The sequence below is a fragment of the Physella acuta genome, unplaced genomic scaffold (assembly GCF_028476545.2).
Source record: "Physella acuta isolate Inbredline_101_S28 unplaced genomic scaffold, ASM2847654v3 ptg000283l, whole genome shotgun sequence".
Taxonomy (NCBI): domain Eukaryota; kingdom Metazoa; phylum Mollusca; class Gastropoda; family Physidae; genus Physella; species Physella acuta.
This window is the reverse complement of record NW_026731802.1, coordinates 47406-63043: the sequence shown is the minus strand read 5'-3', so window position 1 is coordinate 63043 and position 15638 is coordinate 47406. Positions and strand designations below refer to the sequence as shown.

Sequence of the window (15638 nt, the reverse complement as noted above, 5' to 3'; positions counted from 1 at the left end):
CACCTCAAGGTACCATCCCCATCTTAAACTCACACCTCACCATCCCCATCTTAAACTCACACCTCACCATCCCCATCTTAAACTCACACCTCAAGGTTCCATCCCCATCTTAAACTCACACCTCACCATCCCCATCTTAAACTCACACCTCACCATCCCCATCTTAAACTCACACCTCACCATCCCCATCTTAAACTCACACCTCACCATCCCCATCTTAAACTCACACCTCAAGGTGCCATCCCCATCTTAAACTCACACCTCAAGGTTCCATCCCCATCTTAAACTCACACCTCACCATCCCCATCTTAAACTCACACCTCACCATCCCCATCTTAAACTCACACCTCAAGGTTCCATCCCCATCTTAAACTCACACCTCACCATCCCCATCTTAAACTCACACCTCACCATCCCCATCTTAAACTCACACCTCACCATCCCCATCTTAAACTCACACCTCACCATCCCCATCTTAAACTCACACCTCAAGGTTCCATCCCCATCTTAAACTCACACCTCACCATCCCCATCTTAAACTCACACCTCACCATCCCCATCTTAAACTCACACCTCACCATCCCCATCTTAAACTCACACCTCAAGGTGTCATCCCCATCTTAAACTCACACCTCACCATCCCCATCTTAAACTCACACCTCTAGGTGCCATCCCCATCTTAAACTCACACCTCACCATCCCCATCTTAAACTCACACCTCAAGGTTCCATCCCCATCTTAAACTCACATCTTAAGGTACCATCCCCATCTTAAACTCACACCTCACCATCCCCATCTTAAACTCACACCTCACCATCCCCATCTTAAACTCACACCTCTAGGTGCCATCCCCATCTTAAACTCACACCTCACCATCCCCATCTTAAACTCACACCTCACCATCCCCATCTTAAACTCACACCTCACCATCCCCATCTTAAACTCACACCTCACCATCCCCATCTTAAACTCACACCTCAAGGTGCCATCCCCATCTTAAACTCACACCTCACCATCCCCATCTTAAACTCACACCTCACCATCCCCATCTTAAACTCACACCTCAAGGTACCATCCCCATCTTAAACTCACACCTCAAGGTGCCATCCCCATCTTAAACTCACACCTCACCATCCCCATCTTAAACTCACACCTCAAGGTACCATCCCCATCTTAAACTCACACCTCAAGGTTCCATCCCCATCTTAAACTCACACCTCACCATCCCCATCTTAAACTCACACCTCAAGGTGTCATCCCCATCTTAAACTCACACCTCACCATCCCCATCTTAAACTCACACCTCAAGGTGTCATCCCCATCTTAAACTCACACCTCACCATCCCCATCTTAAACTCACACCTCACCATCCCCATCTTAAACTCACACCTCAAGGTGCCATCCCCATCTTAAACTCACACCTCAAGGTTCCATCCCCATCTTAAACTCACACCTCACCATCCCCATCTTAAACTCACACCTCACCATCCCCATCTTAAACTCACACCTCAAGGTACCATCCCCATCTTAAACTCACACCTCAAGGTGCCATCCCCATCTTAAACTCACACCTCACCATCCCCATCTTAAACTCACACCTCAAGGTGCCATCCCCATCTTAAACTCACACCTCAAGGTACCATCCCCATCTTAAACTCACACCTCACCATCCCCATCTTAAACTCACACCTCACCATCCCCATCTTAAACTCACACCTCAAGGTTCCATCCCCATCTTAAACTCACACCTCACCATCCCCATCTTAAACTCACACCTCACCATCCCCATCTTAAACTCACACCTCACCATCCCCATCTTAAACTCACACCTCACCATCCCCATCTTAAACTCACACCTCAAGGTGCCATCCCCATCTTAAACTCACACCTCAAGGTTCCATCCCCATCTTAAACTCACACCTCACCATCCCCATCTTAAACTCACACCTCACCATCCCCATCTTAAACTCACACCTCAAGGTGCCATCCCCATCTTAAACTCACACCTCACCATCCCCATCTTAAACTCACACCTCAACATCCCCATCTTAAACTCACACCTCACCATCCCCATCTTAAACTCACACCTCACCATCCCCATCTTAAACTCACACCTCACCATCCCCATCTTAAACTCACACCTCAAGGTGCCATCCCCATCTTAAACTCACACCTCAAGGTTCCATCCCCATCTTAAACTCACACCTCACCATCCCCATCTTAAACTCACACCTCACCATCCCCATCTTAAACTCACACCTCAAGGTTCCATCCCCATCTTAAACTCACACCTCACCATCCCCATCTTAAACTCACACCTCACCATCCCCATCTTAAACTCACACCTCACCATCCCCATCTTAAACTCACACCTCACCATCCCCATCTTAAACTCACACCTCAAGGTTCCATCCCCATCTTAAACTCACACCTCACCATCCCCATCTTAAACTCACACCTCACCATCCCCATCTTAAACTCACACCTCACCATCCCCATCTTAAACTCACACCTCAAGGTGTCATCCCCATCTTAAACTCACACCTCACCATCCCCATCTTAAACTCACACCTCTAGGTGCCATCCCCATCTTAAACTCACACCTCACCATCCCCATCTTAAACTCACATCTTAAGGTTCCATCCCCATCTTAAACTCACACCTCCCCATCCCCATCTTAAACTCACACCTCACCATCCCCATCTTAAACTCACACCTCACCATCCCCATCTTAAACTCACACCTCACCATCCCCATCTTAAACTCACACCTCAAGGTGTCATCCCCATCTTAAACTCACACCTCACCATCCCCATCTTAAACTCACACCTCTAGGTGCCATCCCCATCTTAAACTCACACCTCACCATCCCCATCTTAAACTCACACCTCACCATCCCCATCTTAAACTCACACCTCAAGGTTCCATCCCCATCTTAAACTCACACCTCACCATCCCCATCTTAAACTCACACCTCAAGGTTCCATCCCCATCTTAAACTCACACCTCACCATCCCCATCTTAAACTCACACCTCACCATCCCCATCTTAAACTCACACCTCACCATCCCCATCTTAAACTCACACCTCACCATCCCCATCTTAAACTCACACCTCACCATCCCCATCTTAAACTCACACCTCAAGGTGCCATCCCCATCTTAAACTCACATCTTAAGGTACCATCCCCATCTTAAACTCACACCTCACCATCCCCATCTTAAACTCACACCTCACCATCCCCATCTTAAACTCACACCTCACCATCCCCATCTTAAACTCACACCTCACCATCCCCATCTTAAACTCACACCTCACCATCCCCATCTTAAACTCACACCTCAAGGTGCCATCCCCATCTTAAACTCACACCTCACCATCCCCATCTTAAACTCACACCTCACCATCCCCATCTTAAACTCACACCTCACCATCCCCATCTTAAACTCACACCTCACCATCCCCATCTTAAACTCACACCTCAAGGTGCCATCCCCATCTTAAACTCACACCTCACCATCCCCATCTTAAACTCACACCTCACCATCCCCATCTTAAACTCACACCTCAAGGTGCCATCCCCATCTTAAACTCACACCTCTAGGTGCCATCCCCATCTTAAACTCACACCTCACCATCCCCATCTTAAACTCACACCTCACCATCCCCATCTTAAACTCACACCTCAAGGTGCCATCCCCATCTTAAACTCACACCTCACCATCCCCATCTTAAACTCACACCTCAAGGTGCCATCACCATCTTAAACTCACACCTCAAGGTGCCATCACCATCTTAAACTCACACCTCAAGGTGCCATCCCCATCTTAAACTCACACCTCACCATCCCCATCGTAAACTCACACCTCTAGGTGCCATCCCCATCTTAAACTCACACCTCAAGGTGCCATCCCCATCTTAAACTCACACCTCACCATCCCCATCTTAAACTCACACCTCACCATCCCCATCTTAAACTCACACCTCAAGGTGTCATCCCCATCTTAAACTCACACCTCACCATCCCCATCTTAAACTCACACCTCACCATCCCCATCTTAAACTCACACCTCAAGGTGCCATCCCCATCTTAAACTCACATCTTAAGGTACCATCCCCATCTTAAACTCACACCTCACCATCCCCATCTTAAACTCACACCTCACCATCCCCATCTTAAACTCACACCTCACCATCCCCATCTTAAACTCACACCTCACCATCCCCATCTTAAACTCACACCTCACCATCCCCATCTTAAACTCACACCTCACCATCCCCATCTTAAACTCACACCTCACCATCCCCATCTTAAACTCACACCTCAAGGTGCCATCCCCATCTTAAACTCACATCTTAAGGTACCATCCCCATCTTAAACTCACACCTCACCATCCCCATCTTAAACTCACACCTCACCATCCCCATCTTAAACTCACACCTCACCATCCCCATCTTAAACTCACACCTCACCATCCCCATCTTAAACTCACACCTCACCATCCCCATCTTAAACTCACACCTCAAGGTGCCATCCCCATCTTAAACTCACACCTCACCATCCCCATCTTAAACTCACACCTCACCATCCCCATCTTAAACTCACACCTCACCATCCCCATCTTAAACTCACACCTCACCATCCCCATCTTAAACTCACACCTCAAGGTGCCATCCCCATCTTAAACTCACACCTCACCATCCCCATCTTAAACTCACACCTCACCATCCCCATCTTAAACTCACACCTCAAGGTGCCATCCCCATCTTAAACTCACACCTCTAGGTGCCATCCCCATCTTAAACTCACACCTCACCATCCCCATCTTAAACTCACACCTCACCATCCCCATCTTAAACTCACACCTCAAGGTGCCATCCCCATCTTAAACTCACACCTCACCATCCCCATCTTAAACTCACACCTCAAGGTGCCATCACCATCTTAAACTCACACCTCAAGGTGCCATCACCATCTTAAACTCACACCTCAAGGTGCCATCCCCATCTTAAACTCACACCTCACCATCCCCATCGTAAACTCACACCTCTAGGTGCCATCCCCATCTTAAACTCACACCTCAAGGTGCCATCCCCATCTTAAACTCACACCTCACCATCCCCATCTTAAACTCACACCTCACCATCCCCATCTTAAACTCACACCTCAAGGTGTCATCCCCATCTTAAACTCACACCTCACCATCCCCATCTTAAACTCACACCTCACCATCCCCATCTTAAACTCACACCTCAAGGTGCCATCCCCATCTTAAACTCACATCTTAAGGTACCATCCCCATCTTAAACTCACACCTCACCATCCCCATCTTAAACTCACACCTCACCATCCCCATCTTAAACTCACACCTCACCATCCCCATCTTAAACTCACACCTCACCATCCCCATCTTAAACTCACACCTCACCATCCCCATCTTAAACTCACACCTCACCATCCCCATCTTAAACTCACACCTCACCATCCCCATCTTAAACTCACACCTCACCATCCCCATCTTAAACTCACACCTCTAGGTGCCATCCCCATCTTAAACTCACACCTCACCATCCCCATCTTAAACTCACACCTCACCATCCCCATCTTAAACTCACACCTCAAGGTGCCATCCCCATCTTAAACTCACACCTCACCATCCCCATCTTAAACTCACACCTCACCATCCCCATCTTAAACTCACACCTCACCATCCCCATCTTAAACTCACACCTCACCATCCCCATCTTAAACTCACACCTCACCATCCCCATCTTAAACTCACACCTCACCATCCCCATCTTAAACTCACACCTCACCATCCCCATCTTAAACTCACACCTCAAGGTGTCATCCCCATCTTAAACTCACACCTCACCATCCCCATCTTAAACTCACACCTCACCATCCCCATCTTAAACTCACACCTCTAGGTGCCATCCCCATCTTAAACTCACACCTCAAGGTGCCATCCCCATCTTAAACTCACACCTCACCATCCCCATCTTAAACTCACACCTCACCATCCCCATCTTAAACTCACACCTCAAGGTGTCATCCCCATCTTAAACTCACACCTCACCATCCCCATCTTAAACTCACACCTCACCATCCCCATCTTAAACTCACACCTCAAGGTGCCATCCCCATCTTAAACTCACACCTCAAGGTTCCATCCCCATCTTAAACTCACACCTCACCATCCCCATCTTAAACTCACACCTCAAGGTACCATCCCCATCTTAAACTCACACCTCACCATCCCCATCTTAAACTCACACCTCACCATCCCCATCTTAAACTCACACCTCACCATCCCCATCTTAAACTCACACCTCAAGGTGCCATCCCCATCTTAAACTCACACCTCACCATCCCCATCTTAAACTCACACCTCAAGGTGCCATCCCCATCTTAAACTCACACCTCAAGGTGTCATCCCCATCTTAAACTCACACCTCACCATCCCCATCTTAAACTCACACCTCACCATCCCCATCTTAAACTCACACCTCACCATCCCCATCTTAAACTCACACCTCACCATCCCCATCTTAAACTCACACCTCAAGGTGCCATCCCCATCTTAAACTCACACCTCACCATCCCCATCTTAAACTCACACCTCAAGGTGTCATCCCCATCTTAAACTCACACCTCAAGGTGCCATCCCCATCTTAAACTCACACCTCACCATCCCCATCTTAAACTCACACCTCACCATCCCCATCTTAAACTCACACCTCACCATCCCCATCTTAAACTCACACCTCACCATCCCCATCTTAAACTCACACCTCACCATCCCCATCTTAAACTCACACCTCACCATCCCCATCTTAAACTCACACCTCACCATCCCCATCTTAAACTCACACCTCACCATCCCCATCTTAAACTCACACCTCACCATCCCCATCTTAAACTCACACCTCAAGGTTCCATCCCCATCTTAAACTCACATCTTAAGGTACCATCCCCATCTTAAACTCACACCTCACCATCCCCATCTTAAACTCACACCTCACCATCCCCATCTTAAACTCACACCTCTAGGTGCCATCCCCATCTTAAACTCACACCTCACCATCCCCATCTTAAACTCACACCTCACCATCCCCATCTTAAACTCACACCTCAAGGTGCCATCCCCATCTTAAACTCACACCTCACCATCCCCATCTTAAACTCACACCTCACCATCCCCATCTTAAACTCACACCTCACCATCCCCATCTTAAACTCACACCTCACCATCCCCATCTTAAACTCACACCTCAAGGTTCCATCCCCATCTTAAACTCACACCTCACCATCCCCATCTTAAACTCACACCTCAAGGTGCCATCCCCATCTTAAACTCACACCTCACCATCCCCATCTTAAACTCACACCTCAAGGTGTCATCCCCATCTTAAACTCACACCTCAAGGTGCCATCCCCATCTTAAACTCACACCTCACCATCCCCATCTTAAACTCACACCTCACCATCCCCATCTTAAACTCACACCTCACCATCCCCATCTTAAACTCACACCTCACCATCCCCATCTTAAACTCACACCTCACCATCCCCATCTTAAACTCACACCTCACCATCCCCATCTTAAACTCACACCTCACCATCCCCATCTTAAACTCACACCTCACCATCCCCATCTTAAACTCACACCTCACCATCCTCATCTTAAACTCACACCTCAAGGTTCCATCCCCATCTTAAACTCACATCTTAAGGTACCATCCCCATCTTAAACTCACACCTCACCATCCCCATCTTAAACTCACACCTCACCATCCCCATCTTAAACTCACACCTCTAGGTGCCATCCCCATCTTAAACTCACACCTCACCATCCCCATCTTAAACTCACACCTCACCATCCCCATCTTAAACTCACACCTCAAGGTGCCATCCCCATCTTAAACTCACACCTCACCATCCCCATCTTAAACTCACACCTCACCATCCCCATCTTAAACTCACACCTCACCATCCCCATCTTAAACTCACACCTCACCATCCCCATCTTAAACTCACACCTCAAGGTTCCATCCCCATCTTAAACTCACACCTCACCATCCCCATCTTAAACTCACACTATCTCTGATACATTTCGAGCATTGACCTAATTTAATCTCCACAATAATGCTGTAGTCGCCAGTCATGTTTTCTTGCCTACGCTGTAAACCAAAACAGATGGACATAAAGCTAATTTAAAACCTGACGTCACACCCACAGATAGATGGGGTCACAATTAGTAATGTCCAGTAATCACCAGACACACGTCGAATGATTAATTTGTCCCCCCACCCCCTCACCCCCAATCCTATACCCATATTTAAGTTGGAAAATTTAATAATTTAAACGTAGGTGTCACGCCAAGTCAGATCATCAAATTGTAATTACTGTAGCTGTGAACTCAAATCGTTTTATAATTAGACCAGTAAATTATAATCTTTGGTTTGGTATCAGCCGCCTAAACGGTGTCGCCTTGACCAACATACCCCCCCCCCCCCCGCACTTTATGACGAAACTGTTTGCCGCTGGTGAAAGTATTTTGTCTGCTGTCGTATTTTGTCTGCTGTGGATGAAAGTATTTTGTCTGCTGTGGATGAAAGTATTTTGTCTGCTGTGGATGAAAGTATTTTGTCTGCTGTGGATGAAAGTATTTTGTCTGCTGTGGATGAAAGTATTTTGTCTGCTGTGGATGAAAGTATTTTGTCTGCTGTGGATGAAAGTATTTTGTCTGCTGTGGATGAAAGTATTTTGTCTGCTGTGGGTGAAAGTATTTTGTCTGCTGTGGATGAAAGTATTTTGTCTGCTGTCGTATTTTGTCTGCTGTGGATGAAAATATTTTGTCTGCTGTGGATGAAAGTATTTTGTCTGCTGTGGATGAAAGTATTTTGTCTGCTGTGGATGAAAGTATTTTGTCTGCTGTGGATGAAAGTATTTTGTCTGCTGTGGATGAAAGTATTTTGTCTGCTGTGGATGAAAGTATTTTGTCTGCTGTCGTATTTTGTCTGCTGTGGATGAAAGTATTTTGTCTGCTGTGGATGAAAGTATTTTGCCTGCTGTGGATGAAAGTATTTTGTCTGCTGTGGATGAAAGTATTTTGTCTGCTGTGGATGAAAGTATTTTGCCTGCTGTGGATGAAAGTATTTTGTCTGCTGTGGATGAAAGTATTTTGCCTGCTGTGGATGAAAGTATTTTGTCTGCTGTGGATGAAAGTATTTTGTCTGCTGTGGATGAAAGTATTTTGTCTGCTGTGGATGAAAGTATTTTGTCTGCTGTGGATGAAAGTATTTTGTCTGCTGTGGATGAAAGTATTTTGTCTGCTGTGGATGAAAGTATTTTGTCTGCTGTGGATGAAAGTATTTTGTCTGCTGTGGATGAAAGTATTTTGTCTGCTGTGGATGAAAGTATTTTGTCTGCTGTGGATGAAAGTATTTTGTCTGCTGTGGATGAAAGTATTTTGTCTGCTGTGGATGAAAGTATTTTGTCTGCTGTCGTATTTTGTCTGCTGTGGATGAAAGTATTTTGTCTGCTGTGGATGAAAGTATTTTGTCTGCTGTGGATGAAAGTATTTTGTCTGCTGTGGATGAAAGTATTTTGTCTGCTGTGGATGAAAGTATTTTGTCTGCTGTGGTGAAAGTATTTTGTCTGCTGTGGATGAAAGTATTTTGTCTGCTGTGGATGAAAGTATTTTGTCTGCTGTCGTATTTTGTCTGCTGTGGATGAAAGTATTTTGTCTGCTGTGGATGAAAGTATTTTGTCTGCTGTGGATGAAAGTATTTTGTCTGCTGTGGATGAAAGTATTTTGTCTGCTGTGGATGAAAGTATTTTGTCTGCTGTGGATGAAAGTATTTTGTCTGCTGTGGATGAAAGTATTTTGTCTGCTGTGGATGAAAGTATTTTGTCTGCTGTGGATGAAAGTATTTTGTCTGCTGTGGATGAAAGTATTTTGTCTGCTGTGGATGAAAGTATTTTGTCTGCTGTGGATGAAAGTATTTTGTCTACTGTGGATGAAAGTATTTTGTCTGCTGTGGATGAAAGTATTTTGTCTGCTGTGGATGAAAGTATTTTGCCTGCTGTGGATGAAAGTATTTTGTCTGCTGTGGATGAAAGTATTTTGTCTGCTGTGGATGAAAGTATTTTGTCTGCTGTGGATGAAAGTATTTTGTCTGCTGTGGATGAAAGTATTTTGTCTGCTGTGGATGAAAGTATTTTGTCTGCTGTGGATGAAAGTATTTTGTCTGATGCAAGACTCGACTTGGTGACACACCTAGCGAGGAGACTCAGCCGCCCAGATCCCGGCACGAATTCCGTCCTGTGTGACCAGACCCCCACAAACGGGAACAAGGTGATGATGTCATAACATGTGGGTGGTGTGGGGGGGGGCACTAAAGTGATGGGATCAGATAAGGTCACCAACAACTTGAGCGGGTATAGCACGTGACTTGAAGTGATGATTGATTCAACCACAGAGGTCTGAGGGGACGCCATCCCTTGTAATCTCTGCCAGTCACTAAATAAACGGACATAATCCCTTATAAAAAAACAGTTAACGTTCAATGTCTGGGAGTGTTAATTGATGATTTTATACCGCCCCGCCCAATATAGTAGATTGAAGTGTATAGAAGTGTAGACCAACGGAGCAGATACAGATGGCTATATAGATAGCTGGTCTAAGGAGTCAGTGGGCTGCATGGTTGAACACAGACGGGCGAGAAGCAGGAATTTGAATGGCCGCTACAGTACAGTCAGGCTTGAGACAGGCAACGGGGTGCCACTCATGGGCGTCACGCATTAATCCAGTGGATATAACTGGTAATATTTCACTGAGTTTCCTGAGGTTTGATGGGGTTTTCAGGCAAGTATCATACACACTGGACAACTGAACCAGGGCATCGTAAATAAGTTGTTTGAATAACTTTGTACGCATGCGTCGGGTGGTTGCTGGCATTACGTAGCATAGACAGGGCAGAAATTAAGCAGGCGTGTTAGCGTCATACTTTCTACCTCAACACACCTGGTTAGCGTCATACTTTCTACCTAAACACACCTGGTTAGCGTCATACTTTTTACCTCAACACACCTGGTTAGCGTCATACTTTCTATCTCAACACACCTGGTTAGCGTCATACTTTCTACCTCAACACACCTGGTTAGCGTCATACTTTCTACCTCAACACATGTGGTTAGCGTCATACTTTCTACCTAAACACACCTGGTTAGCGTCATACTTTCTACCTCAACACACCTGGTTAACCTCATACTTTCTACCTCAACACACCTGGGCGAGATAGATCGATCTATTGGCAGAAAATTCAGGTAAAAGCAGCCACAATTTAAGCTGTTATTTATTGGATATTTCGGAAATCGGGAGGCAACATCTAAAATCAACTAGATATTCTATCTTCTGTAACTAAACGGTCAAATAAGAATATTCTATGGCCAAACTGTATCCATAACTAAACTATGAGATATTAAAAGGTAAATACTAATACAACTCACCTGTCATTTCATATTATGTTCCCATGTGTTGGAGACAATCCATCAATGTATTCAAGAATTTGAGGTCACCACAGTCTAACTTACACACTTCCTGGACTGAATTTCAACACAGAATTTTATTTTTCTCTTATAACTTGGTTAAACTTAGGCCTAAAAAATAACTTCGTGTTGAAAATACTAGACCATTAGTGAGCCTACTACTATACTAAAACCAAAACAACTCAATTGACACATCAAATAAACTATTTAACAAAAACTAACGCTAAAATCCCCTGACAAAAGTTACTAATATATACAGTGGCGTCACTAGGTCGGGTGTCACCCGGTGCGTTAACTGAGGGTGTCAACCCACCCCCTCAAACAATTGTGAATATTTGGTTTGGTGTCACCCCATCTCTCCAGCTATTTTGTTATTTTAACTAGGTTAAACGTTTTGACGGTAAATTTTTACCTAGATCTAGATTATATAGATCTAGAAATATAGTAAAAGTTTCGTAAAAAGTGAAAAAATTCATAATTTTCATAAAAGAAAATATCTAGTCTTGATTATATTTATAGATCTAGAGAGAGGCCTATTTGGTCTAGATCTATAATACGATCTAGACTAGATCTATACATTTGACTGGCAGGTCTAGAATAGTCTAGATTTAGATCTAAACATAAAATTAGTAAAATTAAATCTGAATATAAATAACATATGTAAATCTATGTTAATTGTGTTTATTTGTAGATCTAGATATAAAGATCTAGATTGCCGCTTGTTTTATGAATGAGATACTTCAATATTTTTAACGACTACCGTAACGTAACCTAAAAACTTTAGAATTGGAAAGGGCGTGTTACAAAAAATGGTATAGATTTCTAGATATCTAGATCTAAATCTATTATAATCTAGATTCTATTTCTATTAGATCTATATTTCTAAATGGAATAAATATAGATCAAGATCTAGATTAGGTCAATTCTAATTAAAATTAAAGAATCATATTAGCTTATAGTGACTTAGAGGGGAGTCTACGCATGCTTTAATTAAGTCTTTTAATAGCCTATAATAATAATATTCTTATAATATTTTATAATTCATAGCTAGATCTAGAATCTAGAGAATCTATGTAAATTTAAATAGTTAATAATATAATAAGTACATGATTATATCTACATTTAGCATCTTTTCTTTCTACTAAACTCTAAACGAATAGCTTGATTGTAATAATTGGGGAAGGCCTTAAAAATGGTTTTAAATAAAGAGACCTGGGCCTAAATAAATGTGCCTAGCGCGGAATCTAGGTCCAAAACTAAGCTAAGAAAATCTAATATAAGAAATCCACCGTCAGGTAAGTTCTACAACTCTCTTAACTACACTTACACTGCACTAAACACAACACACAGACGATAACGCCAAGAGAAACGACGTGTGGTTTTGAATTAAGACAATCACATGTGTAGTCCGTGAAACCAAACAATTGTATAAGATCACATGAATAAATCCTGGAAATTACACTTTTTTCTAACAGGTAATCACATTATTTTTTTAGAACACATGATCACGGAAATAACAGTTCAGTCAAACAAGAAAATCGTCCGCTACGATTCGATAAAGCATATATCCTGAGGCGCATGCGTACAACATAACATCCGTAATGAATCGCTGAGACGAACTCGAATATAGGCCTAGGTTGTTTTCAAAAACCACAATGACCTCGCAGGTAAAAAGTTTGCGTTGACACCGTTGTCAACATTTGAGGCTCTGCCAAGGATGTTTAGCGATAATGCTGTCACAGGGGAGAAAACTCTCTTTTGGCTGTTGTTCAAACTAAATATCAATAGTTTTCTCCCCTTTTAGATGTAAAATACACCACAGGACGCTGGAGGAATTTAAAATTGATACACATAGCAAGTGTATGAAAATAAAAGATAGTTCGTGGCACCTAAAGGATTTCTTTAAAAAAACCGTTTTTCAAAATTGACGTTACACCATATTTAATGCTCATTTTTTTTTTCGCAATCAGAGTTTCTTCCTGGCATCTCTTCTGGGGGGGGGGGGGGGGGGGGGGGCTTTGCCCCCCGAAAAAATTCTACCGCCCCCCCCCCTCCCCCGAACAAAATGAAATGTATAGGCTATAATTTATATAGAAAATATATACTTTTAACAGTGTTACTTCGCATTATAGGAAACTTTTAATAAATTGTAATAGAAATGGATTAAAATGTTCTTTATTAACCAAGCCCAGTCAATATTTTAAAAAAAATTATGTTTAAAAAAATAGCTGCGAGGCCGTGACGTCATTTTAGGGGGATGGGGTCTGGCTTTGTTGTGTCGATGTGTGACGGAAAGGGGGGGGGGGGTTAAATTAAAATCGTCAAAAAAGCGTGACTTCATTTATGGATGCCCGCCAAGGCTAATTCTGGTATACAAAGGTGAAGAAACCCACAGATTTCAACACATGTCAATCAGTCATCCATTAAACCTCACGGGGTCGTTGGGGCACCACAGTTGATTTTCTCATCTATCTCTACCCTCTGCTGCCTTGAGTAGTACTTGATGTCCTCCACCCACTGACGTGTTTGCCATCCCCTTCATCTCCCTCCTGGCACAATGCCCTGAATTATTGTTTGGGTTGGCCGTTTGATCTTGTGACATGGACATACCATCTCAATTTTGTTTTGACAAAGCTCATTAGACTCTCAAAGGGCAAGGTCACATGAGTGATACATTCACGGATCTCTTCATTTATGTGGCGATACATTTATATGGTGACACATTTATATGTTGATACATTTATGTGGTATACATGTGTTGATATTTATGAGGTGACACATTTATGTGTTTTATGTGATGTACATTTATGTCAAGTTCCCTTTCAAACCTGACGGTCTATAGGGCAAGTAGAGTTCACTTGTTTCCTTTGACCTCGGCATATGAAGAGATAGTGTGGTCAGCACTATGCCTAGTCGCGTTTACTTTCCCTAACGTGAGTTAGGTACCCATCAGATTTGGGTGGACTCAGGGAAGGTCTACTGACTTGATTTATGTGATACATTTATGCTGCATTAAAAGGAGCCAACTTTATTCTGCGATTAACATTCAATAAGTTTATGTAACACATGATGGGCCCTTGCGACTTTTAAACATTTGTCTCTTTGTAAAAAACTATAGCAACAGTAGTATATAAATACACACAATACCCACGCCTGCAATATATACAGATAAATAGCAACTCAATTAATAAGTTGAAACCTTTCTGTTACAGGCGCATAAGGTAGTCAAAATATGTACAAGTCAGTTGCTTTAGTTCATAAAGTACTCACAATATGTGCAAGTTGGTAGCTGTATACTTGGTGATAAGAAGGGGAGCTACCCTTGAGCAGAGGTCCAATGAGCAGTAAGATTATGTCCCTTTAGTAATGTTGATTAGAATTTTTTCCTTTACAAATACAATCAAGAAAAACATAAGAACCAACCCCTGATAAAAATATCATTTACAAGAGCAATGTACCAAATGGGGAGGACATCATAAGCAGTGTTTCTTTCAGACTTTTTTTCACTGGGGGGGGGGGGGGGGGGAGATGCCTGGAAGAAACTGATCATAAGAAAACCTGGTATTATTATAGTTGTACAGATCTACTTGCATCTGAGGTGACTTAGGGCAGTCTTTGATTTGACCAGATGATATCCCATCAATCCATTGTCTAGCACACACCATCACACCAAAATTTGACCAGATGATATCCCATCAATCCATTGTCTAGCACACACCATCACAACAAAATTTGACCAGATGATATCCCATCAATCCATTGTCTAGCACACACCATCACAACAAAACAACAACCCCAAATATAAAACAAAAAACTTGTTTACTGAAGGTACATAAACAGGTCAGCAACATGTTTCAACAGTTTCAAACAATCAAAGTGTTCAAATGTTGCATACAACAAATTGGTTGGAAGCTGACACTCAACATGACCCTATTCACATCAAATTAAGCATCAAGACACATCAACATTGTGTGCACTCAAGCATACAATGTCTAGAACAATTGCACTCAGAAATGTACAGGGAGATAAATCAGACATTCCCTTCTCAAACATAGCCCCCACACACTCACAGCCCCCACAC

The 15638-nt window shown here is 43.3% G+C and overlaps 1 protein-coding gene across 5 annotated transcripts in view; it reads right to left on the bottom strand.

Moving 5' to 3' along the window:
* Positions 1–13170, bottom strand: part of LOC131939544 (mucin-12) — a 75421-nt gene extending 62251 nt beyond the window's left edge. For 2 of the 5 annotated variants that reach the window (XM_059297919.1, XM_059297920.1), the window contains exons 1-2: positions 12885–13170; positions 11519–11614 (exon numbers count right to left, since the gene is read on the bottom strand). In XM_059297919.1, the coding sequence (XP_059153902.1) occupies positions 11519–11525 (7 nt within the window). In that variant the 5' untranslated portion in view covers positions 11526–11614; positions 12885–13170. Of the gene's footprint in view, positions 1–11518; positions 11724–12884 lie in introns of all 5 variants that reach the window. The other 3 variants (XM_059297921.1, XM_059297922.1, XM_059297923.1) reach the window with 3 other exon arrangements.
* Positions 13171–15638: the final 2468 nt, after the last annotated feature.